This window comes from Mytilus edulis, chromosome 12 (genome assembly GCF_963676685.1).
Source record: "Mytilus edulis chromosome 12, xbMytEdul2.2, whole genome shotgun sequence".
NCBI lineage: Eukaryota > Metazoa > Mollusca > Bivalvia > Mytilida > Mytilidae > Mytilus > Mytilus edulis.
In genome coordinates, this window is record NC_092355.1 from 47,960,449 (window position 1) to 47,973,240 (window position 12,792).

The window sequence follows — 12,792 nt, forward strand, 5'->3', positions numbered from 1 at the left end:
GCATTTGTATGAATTATGTATCATGTATTCATTTAAAAAAGATGTTTTATGTGTATATTCTCCCGTACTCCTGTCGAGTTCATTGTTCCATCATTGAATTTCATTCACTGTACTGGTATAGTAAAATGTCAGCTCCTTAATTGTCTAGTTTCATCAATGTATACTAGCTAGGTGCTGACAAACAGTTTGTTTTTATCTATTTTGATCATTTCTTGAAGCAATTATGAATAAACTTTTGCTAACTGAGCTAAAAATATCTTTACTTGAATGAATATATTAGGTTCAAATCTTATTGCAGTTACAATATTTATATGTAGGTGAAAGGTTGTAATTGATTCTGGATCTTCAATTACTGATTTTAAAATTTCTAAAGATTTGACTGTTTCATATGCATTTCATGACCCAAAAATAACTGAACTCATTAACATGTTTTTTTGGTATATTGTAGTGGATGAAGATTGGAGCCAACATTTCCAATTTCCCCATGTCACTCAGCGCAGTAGGATTCCATGTTTGTCTAGCAGGTAATTTGATTAGTAAAAAATATAAAGATAAGGAGGTGTGCCATGAGTGACAATGAGATGACTATCAATAGACCAAAATACATGGATATAAATAACAACAGGCCACAAGCAATCCTAAAATCATAATATAAAGATAAGGAGGTGTGGCATGAGTGACAAGGAGACAATTATCAATAGACCAAAATACATGGATATAAATAATAACTGGTCACAGCAGCCTCTAAAATCATTAACTTTCTCATTATGATGTTAATTATTATTAAAACATCAAGAAAAAATAATTTAAACAACATTTTTGGTAGGCTTCAAGATGCTGCTGGTCTTATTTCAACATTTTCAAGTGAATTTTATGTTATGGGTTATTTTCCTTTGAATATTTTTTTGTCTAATAAGAGTGAATTTACTTTGTGTTATCTGAAACAAGATAGATATGCAAAAGTTATTAGCCATTCAAAATCATCCATATTCTTTCTCTCATTTCTCTTTTATTTTTTAATTTACCCTATTTTACAATTTTAGCCTAAATAAGTACCCCCCCCCCCCCCCATTTATCACATGATCCCTAAATCTGTTATAACTTTTGTATATTTTCAGGAATCTTTGGCCTCTACTACTTATACTTCACTTGTCTTAACATGTTTGATACAGTACGATACTTAGGACTACTAGCAATACCTACATTTTTATTTGGAAATAGATTACTCAGTTCTATAGCAGCAAAACGGTAGGCATTTAACATCCAACATGCATAGGATATTTACATATCTACTTTATTTTCAATATATAATTCACAAAAACTTTGTATGGCATTATATTAATTTCCATACATGTCTCACACCATATGTTTTGAAACATGGTATGGTATGGTATGGTATTAATTTCTCTCTCTATATATATATATTGTATAATTTATATCATCTGTTCAGTTTTTCCATCTTTGTGCAATGATATTCAACACTTTTTATACGACCGCAAAATTTTTCAAATTTTTCGTCGTATATTGCTATCACGTTGGCGTCGTCGTCGTCCGAATACTTTTAGTATTCGCACTCTAACTTTAGTAAAAGTGAATAGAAATCTATGAAATTTTAACATAAGGTTTATGACCACAAAAGGAAGGTTGGGATTGATTTTGGGAGTTTTGGTCCCAACATTTTAGGAATAAGGGGCCAAAAAGGGCCCAAATAAGCATTTTCTTGGTTTTCGCACTATAACTTTAGTTTAAGTTAATAGAAATCTATGAAATTTTGACACAAGGTTTATGACCACAAAAGAAAGGTTGGGATTGATTTTTGGAGTTTTGGTTCCAACAGTTTAGGAATTAGGGGCAAAAAAAGGGCCCAAATAAGCATTATTCTTGGTTTTCGCACAATAACTTTAGTTTAAGTAAATAGAAATCTATGAAATTTAAACACAAGGTTTATGACCATAAAAGGAAGGTTGGTATTGATTTTGGGAGTTTTGGTCCCAACAGTTTAGGAATAAAGGGCCCAAAGGGTCCAAATTAAACTTTGTTTGATTTCATTAAAAATTGAATAATTGGGGTTCTTTGGTATGCCGCATCTAACTGTGTATGCAGATTCTTAATTTTTGGTCCCGTTTTCAAATTGGTCTACATTAAGGTCCAAAGGGTCCAAAATTAAACTTAGTTTGATTTTAACAAAAATTGAATCCTGGGGGTTGTTTGATATGCTGAATTTAGAAATGTACTTAGATTTTTAATTATTGGCCTAGTTTTCAAGTTGGTCCAAATGGGGGTCCAAAATTAAACTTTGTTCATCAAAAATTGAATAAATGGGTTCTTTGATATGCCAAATCTAACTGTGTATGTAGATTCTTAATTTTTGGTCCAGTTTTCAAATGGTCTACATTAAGGTCCAAAGGGTCCAAAATTATACTAAGTTTGATTTTAACAAAAATTAAATTCTTGGGCTTATTTGATATGCTTTATCTAAATATGTACTTTGATTTTTGATTATGGGCCCAGTTTTCAAGTTGGTCCAAATCAGGATTCCATATCAAGTATTGTGCAATAGCAAGAAATTTTCAATTGCACAGTATTGCACAATAGCAAGAAATATCTAATTGCACAATATTGTGCAATAGCAATTAATTTTCAATTGGAGTTATCTTTCTTTGTATAGAATAGAAGTTGATAATATATGTTGGAAATTTGCCAGACATGACTATGATGTCATTTTCTATTTTTATTTGCCAATAACTTTATGTAAATAACTTCATTGGAAATTTGCCAATATAAAATGTTGCTGATGAAGCTTTTTTTCCTTATCTTATCTAAAATGTTTTTAGATAATGTATGTTGGACATTTGCCAGACATGACTATGATGTCATTTTCTATTTTTATTTGCCAATAACTTTATGTAAATAACTTCATTGGAAATTTGCCAATATAAAATGTTGCTGATGAAGTTTTTTTTATTGTTTTATACAATAAACAATGTATATTCACTTTTACTACCAACCAATCTTTACCATTCAGTGATAACAAGCACTTTATTTTACATTTTAATATTTTATGATGTATTTAAAAGAGTAGTTATTGTTGCAAACTCCATTAGAAATTTGAATTGATATCAGTTTTGGAAAAAGGGAAACGGGGATGTGAAAAAAAAGGGGGGGTTTAAATTTTTCTCATTTCAGATTTCATAAATAAAAAGAAAATTTCTTCAAACATTTTTTTGAGAGGATTAATATTCAACAGCATAGTGAATTGCTCAAAGGCAAAAAAAATATTTTAAGTTCATTAGACCACATTCATTCTGTGTCAGAAACCTATGCTGTGTCAACTATTTAATTTTAGATTTAAAAAGTTTGAAGAAGAAATCTTTAATTGATTTGTAAAATCTTGACATTTGTTTTGTGTAAAAAAAAACATGTAATGTCAAAAATTTGATCACAATCCAAATTCAGAGCTGTATCACGCTTGAATGTTTTGTCCATACTTGCCCCAACTGTTCAGGGTTTGACCTCTGCGGTCGTATAAAGCTGCGCCCTGCGGAGCACCTGGTTAGTGTTTTGTTTTCCATCTATTTATCGGTATTGTTACACAATCTTTCAGACTCATGTAATTTTTCCTGTTTGTGTAGTATTGTCAATTTTGATGATCCAATACCTATTAAGTTTACTGGTTGGTAGATTCTTATAGACTTATATATACACACATCTTTATTCTGATAAACCTTCAATATATACAATGGTGTTACATGTAATAAAATTCTACACTCCTAAATAATTTTGAACTTGAATCTCTATAACTCCTTTGTACACATAACATAGAAAAATATGTGTTGTTTAAAATTAATGCTTCTTCAATTTCAAAAAATATGTGTTGTTTGAAATTAATGCTTCTTCAATTTCACAAGCTACAAATATCATATCCAGACACTCAGATGAAATATCAGATATCTTCTCCTGTTTATTTTTTTTGTTTAAATTATACTTTAGTGTCTAAGTTTGAGTAAAAAGTTGTCATTCTATTTATGGAATGACCATTTTTTTTTAAATTCAATTTAGAAAAAAACAAGAGAAGATGATGATGCAATCTGCTCAAGTGAGAGTACAGAAAGATCAACATAATATAAGGTCTAGTAAATAAATGGGCTTTGAACTGTTTGCTTATCACAACATTACTGCCTGCCTGTTATTTCACTTTCTTGCTTTGTAATCATCCTTGTGAAACCTTTAAAATGAAAACTGTGTGATTTTAGTTTTAAGCTTCCCAAATGCATGAAATAGGATCCTTTGTCAAATAGAATATTCAGAGGGGGATTTAGGGGGGGGGAGGGCCTTCCCCCTCCCCTGTTCTGGGAAAAATTTGGTTGATTATATAGGGAATCACTGAAGCATGACCGGATCGGGCCCCCTCTTAGACAGCCAGTGTGCCCCCACTTACGCAAATTTCTGTATCTGCCACTGATATTTAATTAACAGGATTTAAAATGATGTTGATTTTTTCCCCCATGATAATCAAACATTCTTTAACATTTTTATGTACTTCATGTATAAATTCCTTATATTATTAATGCACCCTGATCTGATTCATATGATTTGATGTGATAAAATGTCTACCTTTAAGCTCAACTAACGAGCAAAAAAAACTAAATCCTCAAAAAATGTGACTTTAAAAAAAAAAAATATTGAAAGGGCAACACAATGAGAATGACCCTAACATAAGATTTGGATATCTACTATGCTGAACTTTAAGATAACAAACGATAACTACAAGTTTGAGCACATTAAAGAAAATAACCTGATCAACTTATGATTGAACAACTTCCATCATGCATGTAAGAGACCAGAGGAAAAATCTAATTTTAAATTGTTTGATCACCGAAAAAAACTTTAAAAAGTTGGCCTACATTTAATTATACTCATTTTACCTTATCAATAATAAATCAAGTAATTCATACAACGATTAAATCAAGGTTAGATTTTTTTTTTTTTTTATTAATTTGCATTTTGTTCTATCTTAAATGTTTTTAGCTCACCTGGCCTAAAAGGCCAAGTGAGCTTTTCTCATCACTTGGCGTCTGGCGTCCGTCGTCGTCGTCGTTAACTTTTACAAAAATCTTCTCCTCTGAAACTACTTGGCCACAATCATCTTTTGGGTTAGTAGTTTGAAAAATGTGTCCGGTGACCCGGCCAACCATCCAAGATGGCCGCCATGGCTAAAAATAGAACATAGGGGTAAAATGCAGTTTTTGGCTTATAACTCAAAAACCAAAGCATTTAGAGCAAATCTGACGGAGTAGAATTGTTAAACAGGTGAAGATCTATCTGCCCTGAAATTTTCAGATGAATCGGATAACCCGTTGTTGGGTTGCTGCCCCTGAATTAGTAATTTTAAGGAAATTTTGCTGTTTTTGGTTATTATCTTGAATATTATTATAGATAGAGATAAACAGTAAACAGCAATAATGTTCAGCAAAGTAAGATTTACAAATAAGTCAACATGACTGAAATGGTCAGTTGACCCCTTTAGGAGTTATTGCCCTTTATAGTAAATTTTTGACCATTTTTAGCTCACCTGGCCCGAAGGGCCAAGTGAGCTTTTCCCATCACTTGGCGTCCGGCGTCCGGCGTCCGTCGTCCGTCGTCGTCCTGCGTCCGTCGTCCGGCGTTAACTTTTACAAAAATCTTCTCCTCTGAAACTACTGGGCCAAATTTAACCAAACTTGGCCACAATCATCATTGGGGTATCTAGTTTAAAAAATGTGTCCGGTGACCTGGCCAACCAACCAAGATGGCCTCCATGGCTAAAAATAGAACATAGGGGTAAAATGCAGTTTTTGGCTTATAACTCAAAAACCAAAGCATTTAGAGCAAATCTGACATGGGGTAATATTGTTCATCAGGTCAAGATCTATCTGCCCTGAAATTTTCAGATGAATTGTACATTTCGTTGTTGGGTTGCTGCCTCTGAAATGGTAATTTTAAGGAAATTTTGCTGTTTTTGGTTATTATCTTGAATATTATTATAGATAGAGATAAACTGTAAACAGCAATAATGTTCAGCAAAGTAAGATCTACAAATAAGTCAACATGACCAAAATGGTCAGTTGACCACTTTAGGAGTTATTGCCCTTTATTGTCAATTTTTAACCATTTTTCGTAAATCTTAGTAATCTTTTAGAAAAATCTTCTCCTCTTAAACTACTGGGCCAAATTTAACTAAACTTGGCCATAATCATCATAGGGGTATCTTGTTTAAAAAATGTGTCCGGTGACCCGGCCAACCAACCAAGATGGCTGCATGGCTAAAAATAGAACATAGGGGTAAAATGAAGTTTTTGGCTTATAACTCAAAAACCAAAGTATTTAGAGCAAATCTGACAGGAAGTAAAATTGTTGATCAGGTCACGATCTATCTGCCCTGGAATTTTCAGATGAATCGGATAATTAGTTGTTAGGTTGCTGCCCCTGAATTGGTAATTTTGAGGAAATTTTGCTGTTTTTTTGTTATTATCTTGAATATTATTATAGATAGAGATAAACTGTAAACAGCAATAATGTACAGCAAATTAAGAACTAAAAATAAGTCAGAATGACCAAAATAGTCAATTGACCCCCTACGGAGTTATTGCCCTTCATTGTCAATTTTTAACAATTTTCTTAAAATTTGAAGATTTTCAATAACATTTTCCACAGAAAGTACTGTTATAGATAGAGATAATTGTAACCAGCAAGAATGTTTAGAAAAGTAAGATCTACAAACACATCACCATCACCAAAACACAATTTTGTCATGAATCCAACTGTGTCCATTGTTTAATTTCACATAGACCAAGGTGAGCGACACAGGCTCTTTAGAGCCTCTAGTTCGTAAATCTTAGTAATATTTTACAAAAATCTTCTCCTCTGAAACTACTTGGCCAAATTAATCCAAACTTGGCCACAATCATCTTTTGGGTTAGTAGTTTGAAAAATGTGTCCGGTGACCCTGCCATCAAACCAAGATGGCGGCCATGGCTAAAAATAGAACATGGGGTAAAATGCAGTTTTTGGCTTATAACTCAAAACCCAAAGCATTTAGAGCAAATCTGACATGGGTAAAATTGTTTATCAGTTCAAGATCTATCTGCTCTAAAATTTTCAGATGAATCGGATAACCCGTTGTTGGGTTGCTGCCCCTGAATTAGTAATTTTAAGGAAATTTTGCTGTTTTTGGTTATTATCTTGAATATTATTATAGATAGAGATAAACAGTAAACAGCAATAATGTTCAGCAAAGTAAGATTTACAAATAAGTCAACATGACTGAAATGGTCAGTTGACCCCTTTAGGAGTTATTGCCCTTTATAGTAAATTTTTAACCATTTTTCGTAAATCTTAGTAATATTTTACAAAAATCTTCTCCTCTGAAACTACTTGGCCAAATTAATCCAAACTTGGCCACAATCATCTTTTGGGTTAGTAGTTTGAAAAATGTGTCCGGTGACCCTGCCATCAAACCAAGATGGCGGCCATGGCTAAAAATAGAACATGGGGTAAAATGCAGTTTTTGGCTTATAACTCAAAACCCAAAGCATTTAGAGCAAATCTGACATGGGTAAAATTGTTTATCAGTTCAAGATCTATCTGCTCTAAAATTTTCAGATGAATCGGATAACCCGTTGTTGGGTTGCTGGCCCTGAATTAGTAATTTTAAGGAAATTTTGCTCTTTTTGGTTATTATCTTGAATATTATTATAGATAGAGATTAACTGTAAACAGAAATAATGTTCAGCAATGTAAGATCTACAACTAAGTCAACGTGACCGAAATGGTCAATTGACCCCCTTAGGAGTTATTGTTCTTTATAGTCAATTTTTAACAATTTTCATAAAATTTGTAATTTTTACTAACATTTTCCACTGAAACCAATGGGCCAAGTTCATTATAGATAGAGATAATTTAAAGCAGAAAGAATGTTTAGTAAATTAAGATGTACAAACACATCACCATCACCAAAACACAATTTTGTCATGAATCCATCTGCTTCCTTTAATATTCACATAGACCAAGGTGAGCGACACAGGCTCTTTAGAGCCTCTAGTTTCATAATATCATTATTAAAAAATTTTGCTTGTGTTTTTTGCGTAAACCCCTGAGGGTTTACGCAGTATATATTGGACGATGTCCGTAGTCTTTCGGAACACTGGATGTTATTCGGAATACATCTGTTCTTTCTATGACCACCTTTCATATACATGCGCAATAGCTTACTAATTGACCTTTTGAATAAGTATTAACATCTTAAAGTTGCCATAGAGATATGTTACATATGATGTGAAATTTATTATGATAGAATACTTCCTTGCACGCAATTACAAGCTGCTTATATTTACCTACATATGTGCGTAGTTATATATATTAGAGTCAAACGTTGAAACCAGCTGTGTTTAGATATGAGATAAAATTTCATGTAAACAAGCGATTTATATTCAGATTGTTATAGGTACATCTGGATCCTTTTTCGTTATTAGAATGTGAATAAATAAATATTGAATATGTCAGTGTAGCGATAAGTGAACACAACAGCTAGGGGTCCAGTTGACTGTTTATCGAGACTATATAATATTTTTGATATCCTCTGGGACTATCATACTAATATATCATTTCACAGATATCCTACATCAGAAGTTAATTGATCTAGAAGATAAAGTGTGAAGTTTTCTGAAGCACAAGCTGTGCTCCAATATGGGATATGATTTAAAGCGAAAAAGTGACTGTCAGTGAATAGATATAGGGCGTTTTTATGATTTTATGTGGTATTTAAGAATGGGGGGGGGGGGGAGTGTGTTTACAAAGGGACACGTACTGACCTGTGACGACTACCCTCTCCAAAAAAATAAAGATATAAATGATGGAAAAATCTGTTGTTTTTTTTTTTGTCATGTGAAACCCCTCACCAAATAAATCTAGTTAAACATAATGTAGCAGGTGCACAGCTTTGTGTCATATATTTAAGCTTTATAGATGAAGTTTTGGAATCCCGTCAATTCATTTACAAGGAGTTGCGGCAATCTGTATTCATAAGTCAAGTAAGAGGGTCTATTTGACAGAGGCTCACCGCATGTTTGGCGAAAAATTATAATGAAATGTTAGAAGCAATTGAAAATAAAAATACACATAACAAATAAAATTATATATACTAAAACAATACATCTTTATTAATCAATCATCTGATATTTAATGCCAAACAAGCATTTGGGTTTACGATTGCATTTCTTTTTTTAAAGAAAGCAACTTGTTTCTCTGTTATTTTGCATGTTTCAATAAAGAATATTTTATTCTTTTATAATTTTGCTTCAATTTATTGATAGTTAGCAGGCTTTTTAAACAAACAAGAATTTTCAATTTTTCAAAATGGAGATCAGTATAACTGCATTGACTGGTTTCTAGTCAATATCAACACTTCCATGGATACCAGTATAACTGCTATAACTGGTTTCTAGTCAATATCAACACTTCCATGGATACCAGTTTAACTACTGTATCTGGTTTCTAGTCATTATCAACACTTCCATGGAGACCAGTTTATACCAATGACTGGTTTTCCTTCCATGATGTTGTACATTAAATATCTGGATTGTACAGTGGCTGGTAGAAACAGCATTTTCTGTAAAGCTTAGAAACAAAAACAAACACCTACACAGGAATAAGTATAAATACCCTTTAATGATAGAAAAGGGATACAATTCATACTTGTTATAAAGTTGCACCCAATCTAAGAGTGTGTTTTATTTTGAAAAAGATATTCACTAATGAGGGGTTATTCATGAGTAATAGTGTCAGGGTGAGAAGATCTTCCTTTTGTAGGAGATGGTGGCACACTTAATAGCTGATAATATGAGGCAGGCATGGGGACGAAGTCTGTATGATTTCTTTTTTTTTGTATCTTAGATATTTGTTAAAAAAAAAGAAACGGAAATACCGTAATGTTTCTGATTTTGGTTTTGTTGTTAGGGATTTTGGTAACAATACTCAGTTAGGAAAAAATTTAAATTGACACTCATAATTTTTAAACACCCTCTTTTCCCTCCTGTTGAACAAATAAAGCTTAATATTTGTGTTATGCATGTATTTATTTATAGAAAGAGAATCTTCCATAGATTTGATTTCTTATGGTCATAATGGTGAAATATAATCCCTTTTGGGTGTAACCATGGCAACAATCTGCATTTCTTTGATACAAAATGTATGTTACAAAAATCTCCAAAATTTGGTCCAAAGGAAAATTTCAATCAATTACAGTGATATCTTTCCTGAAACCATAGGTTTATATCTATCAAGTGGTCCAAAAAAAACCATATGCATTTCTGCTTGTTTTTCCATAAAATTGATTTGAAAAAGATCGAGCGCAGAATCTTTGTTGATAAACACTACAATAATTTATAGACCTATGGAGGGTTTGGATAGGGTTTGGATAGGAAAATACTGACTGTCAAACAGATAAATGGCCTATAAAACATGCTAAAACAATCTAAATGTTCATATAAACCCGCTAAGAAGGCTATATCTTCAATTATCTACAAATCAATTTTATTGTACAAAAACTTTCATATTAAAAAAATTCACCATGGCCATAATGCGAAACTAAACTTCTAACTGTGTATTGCTACCTTTACTTGTGACGTTATTTAAGTTATGACGTCATGTTCAATGTAAACAAAGAAACGCGATCATCAGGTAAGGTTTATTCATAGCAAAGACATTTGGAGAATTATTAAAATGAAATTGGTATTGTGTTCCTTGAGTTCCTATATTTTTTTAGACAACTCAATGACTCATGACAACGAGACCGGAAAAAGGAAGTAGATTACTGCGTTCTGCGCAGATCTGGAAATTAAAAAACGCAACAACAAAAAATTTGAACTATTTTGAGTTCATTAGTACACGGGAAATTTTCGTGATTTTTTGTTGTTTTTATTGATTTTTCTACTGTAATAGGGGACTTCTTCCCCATATAAGACTTGATGAATGACAAATTTAATCATGTTTTTTTTTGGTACAGTTTGATGCTTATAAAATGTGAACCATCATTGTTTCTTTTTATCTTATGACATAAAAAGCTTTTGAAGTAATCTGAGTATTCTGTTTTAACTTTTTGGTCTCATAAATTATAATATCTCTTATAATCATTGATAAAAGATTCAATGGTTTGACATCTACCATACATGTTTCACCTGAGAGAGATAAGTTTTTAAAACTAACTGTTTTAGTGTTGGTTTCCCCTCTTTGATAGTATTCAATTATAAGACTTTCAAAATCAAGAAATAAAACTCTTGCTATAACAACAGTGACTTGTTTCTAGTCTTATCAACACTTCCATGGAGACCAGTATAACTACAATGACTGGTTTTCCTTCCATGATGTTGTACATTAAATATCTGGATTTTACAGTTGCTGGTACAAACAGTATATTCTGTAAAGTTTAGAAACAAAACTAAAGAAACACTTGCACACACATAAATTGAAATACACTTTAATGATATAAAAAGTTGTTAAAATTCATACTTGTACTTGAGAATTTACAATAAGATTTGATGGATTTCTTGGTTTTACTATAAGAGACAAACATGACAAATTTAAATAATTTTCTATTTGTTCAATTCGATGCCCCAAAAATGTGACCAATCATTATTTATTTATTTTATTTTTATGAGATAAAAAGTGTATAACATATGCTCAGAAATCTGTGTATAACTTAAGTCTCCTATTTTATAATTTCTTATATAATAAATTTATTTGTTTGACATCCACCTTGCAAAAAATTGAGAGAAACATATTGCTCAGACAGTTTTACTTATTTGATGGTTTCTCCTTTGATAGTATTCAATTATAAGACTTTCAAAACCAAGAAATAAAACTCTTACTATAACAACAGTGACTGGTTTCTAGTCATTATCAACACTTCCATGGAGACCAGTATAACTACAATGACTGGTTTGTCCTTCCATGATGTTGTACATTAAATATCTGGATTTTACAGTTGCTGGTAGAAACAGCATTTTCTGTAAAGTTTAGAAACATGAACATAATTTACTTTCAAATAAAGGTCAATAATTCTGACATTTTTAAGAGTTATTATTTAGAGAGGGGAGAAGCTGTCCCTTTTGTTTTGAGGAGAGGGATGGAAAGGGGCTTATGTAGCACTTAAAATGAGATAAGAATGATTTTTGTTTTTACTGTAAAATTATAACCAATTAACAAAAAATAGTTTTTTGGGATAAATTGAAAATACCTAATAATTTGTTAGTAATGACACACTTGTTTTTTGTTTTTCAGGAAAGGAGAAAAGCAGTAGCAGAGAAGAAAGTTAGAGACTTATTTTAAATTTTCATTAGAGACTTTCCATTTTTGTCATTGTTATTTTATAATGTTGTCTCTATTTATGTTTTGTAAGACTAATCTTATCAAAGAAGATGTATTTCTATTAAAAAATCTCTAATGTTTGTTGTTTGTAGTAAATTATCCTTTTTATAAGTACCATTGTTTTTGTTTAATTTTTGTTATTTTTTGTTTTTAAAATGTGAACAAAAACACAATATATCCAAAGAAAAAACGAACAATTTCTTTTAAAGTATTTTATTAAATGAGGATGTGTTGATTATTTATTTCAATCTATGAATTCAGTTCATGTGGAATTATTCTATAATACAAGAAAGCAAAGTAAAAAAACCTTTGCAAAAGATTTTATTGGTTATTGATTAAAGACCCCAAAAATGGAACAAAATTAAGATCTCATTGCAAAACTTCAAATCA

The 12,792-nt window shown here is 31.5% G+C and overlaps 1 protein-coding gene across 6 annotated transcripts in view; it reads left to right on the forward strand.

Moving 5' to 3' along the window:
• The window catches only part of LOC139498647 (dolichyl-diphosphooligosaccharide--protein glycosyltransferase subunit 2-like), a 34,795-nt gene extending 22,313 nt beyond the window's left edge, over positions 1-12,482 (forward strand). For 3 of the 6 annotated variants that reach the window (XM_071287136.1, XM_071287137.1, XM_071287134.1), the window contains 4 exons: positions 449-524; positions 1,119-1,248; positions 4,060-4,128; positions 12,316-12,482. In XM_071287136.1, coding sequence (XP_071143237.1) covers positions 449-524; positions 1,119-1,248; positions 4,060-4,128; positions 12,316-12,334 — 294 coding nt within the window. In that variant the 3' untranslated portion in view covers positions 12,335-12,482. The remainder of the gene's footprint in view (positions 1-448; positions 525-1,118; positions 1,249-4,059; positions 4,129-12,315) is intronic. The other 3 variants (XM_071287139.1, XM_071287140.1, XM_071287138.1) reach the window with 1 other exon arrangement.
• The last annotated feature ends 310 nt before the right edge of the window (positions 12,483-12,792 follow it).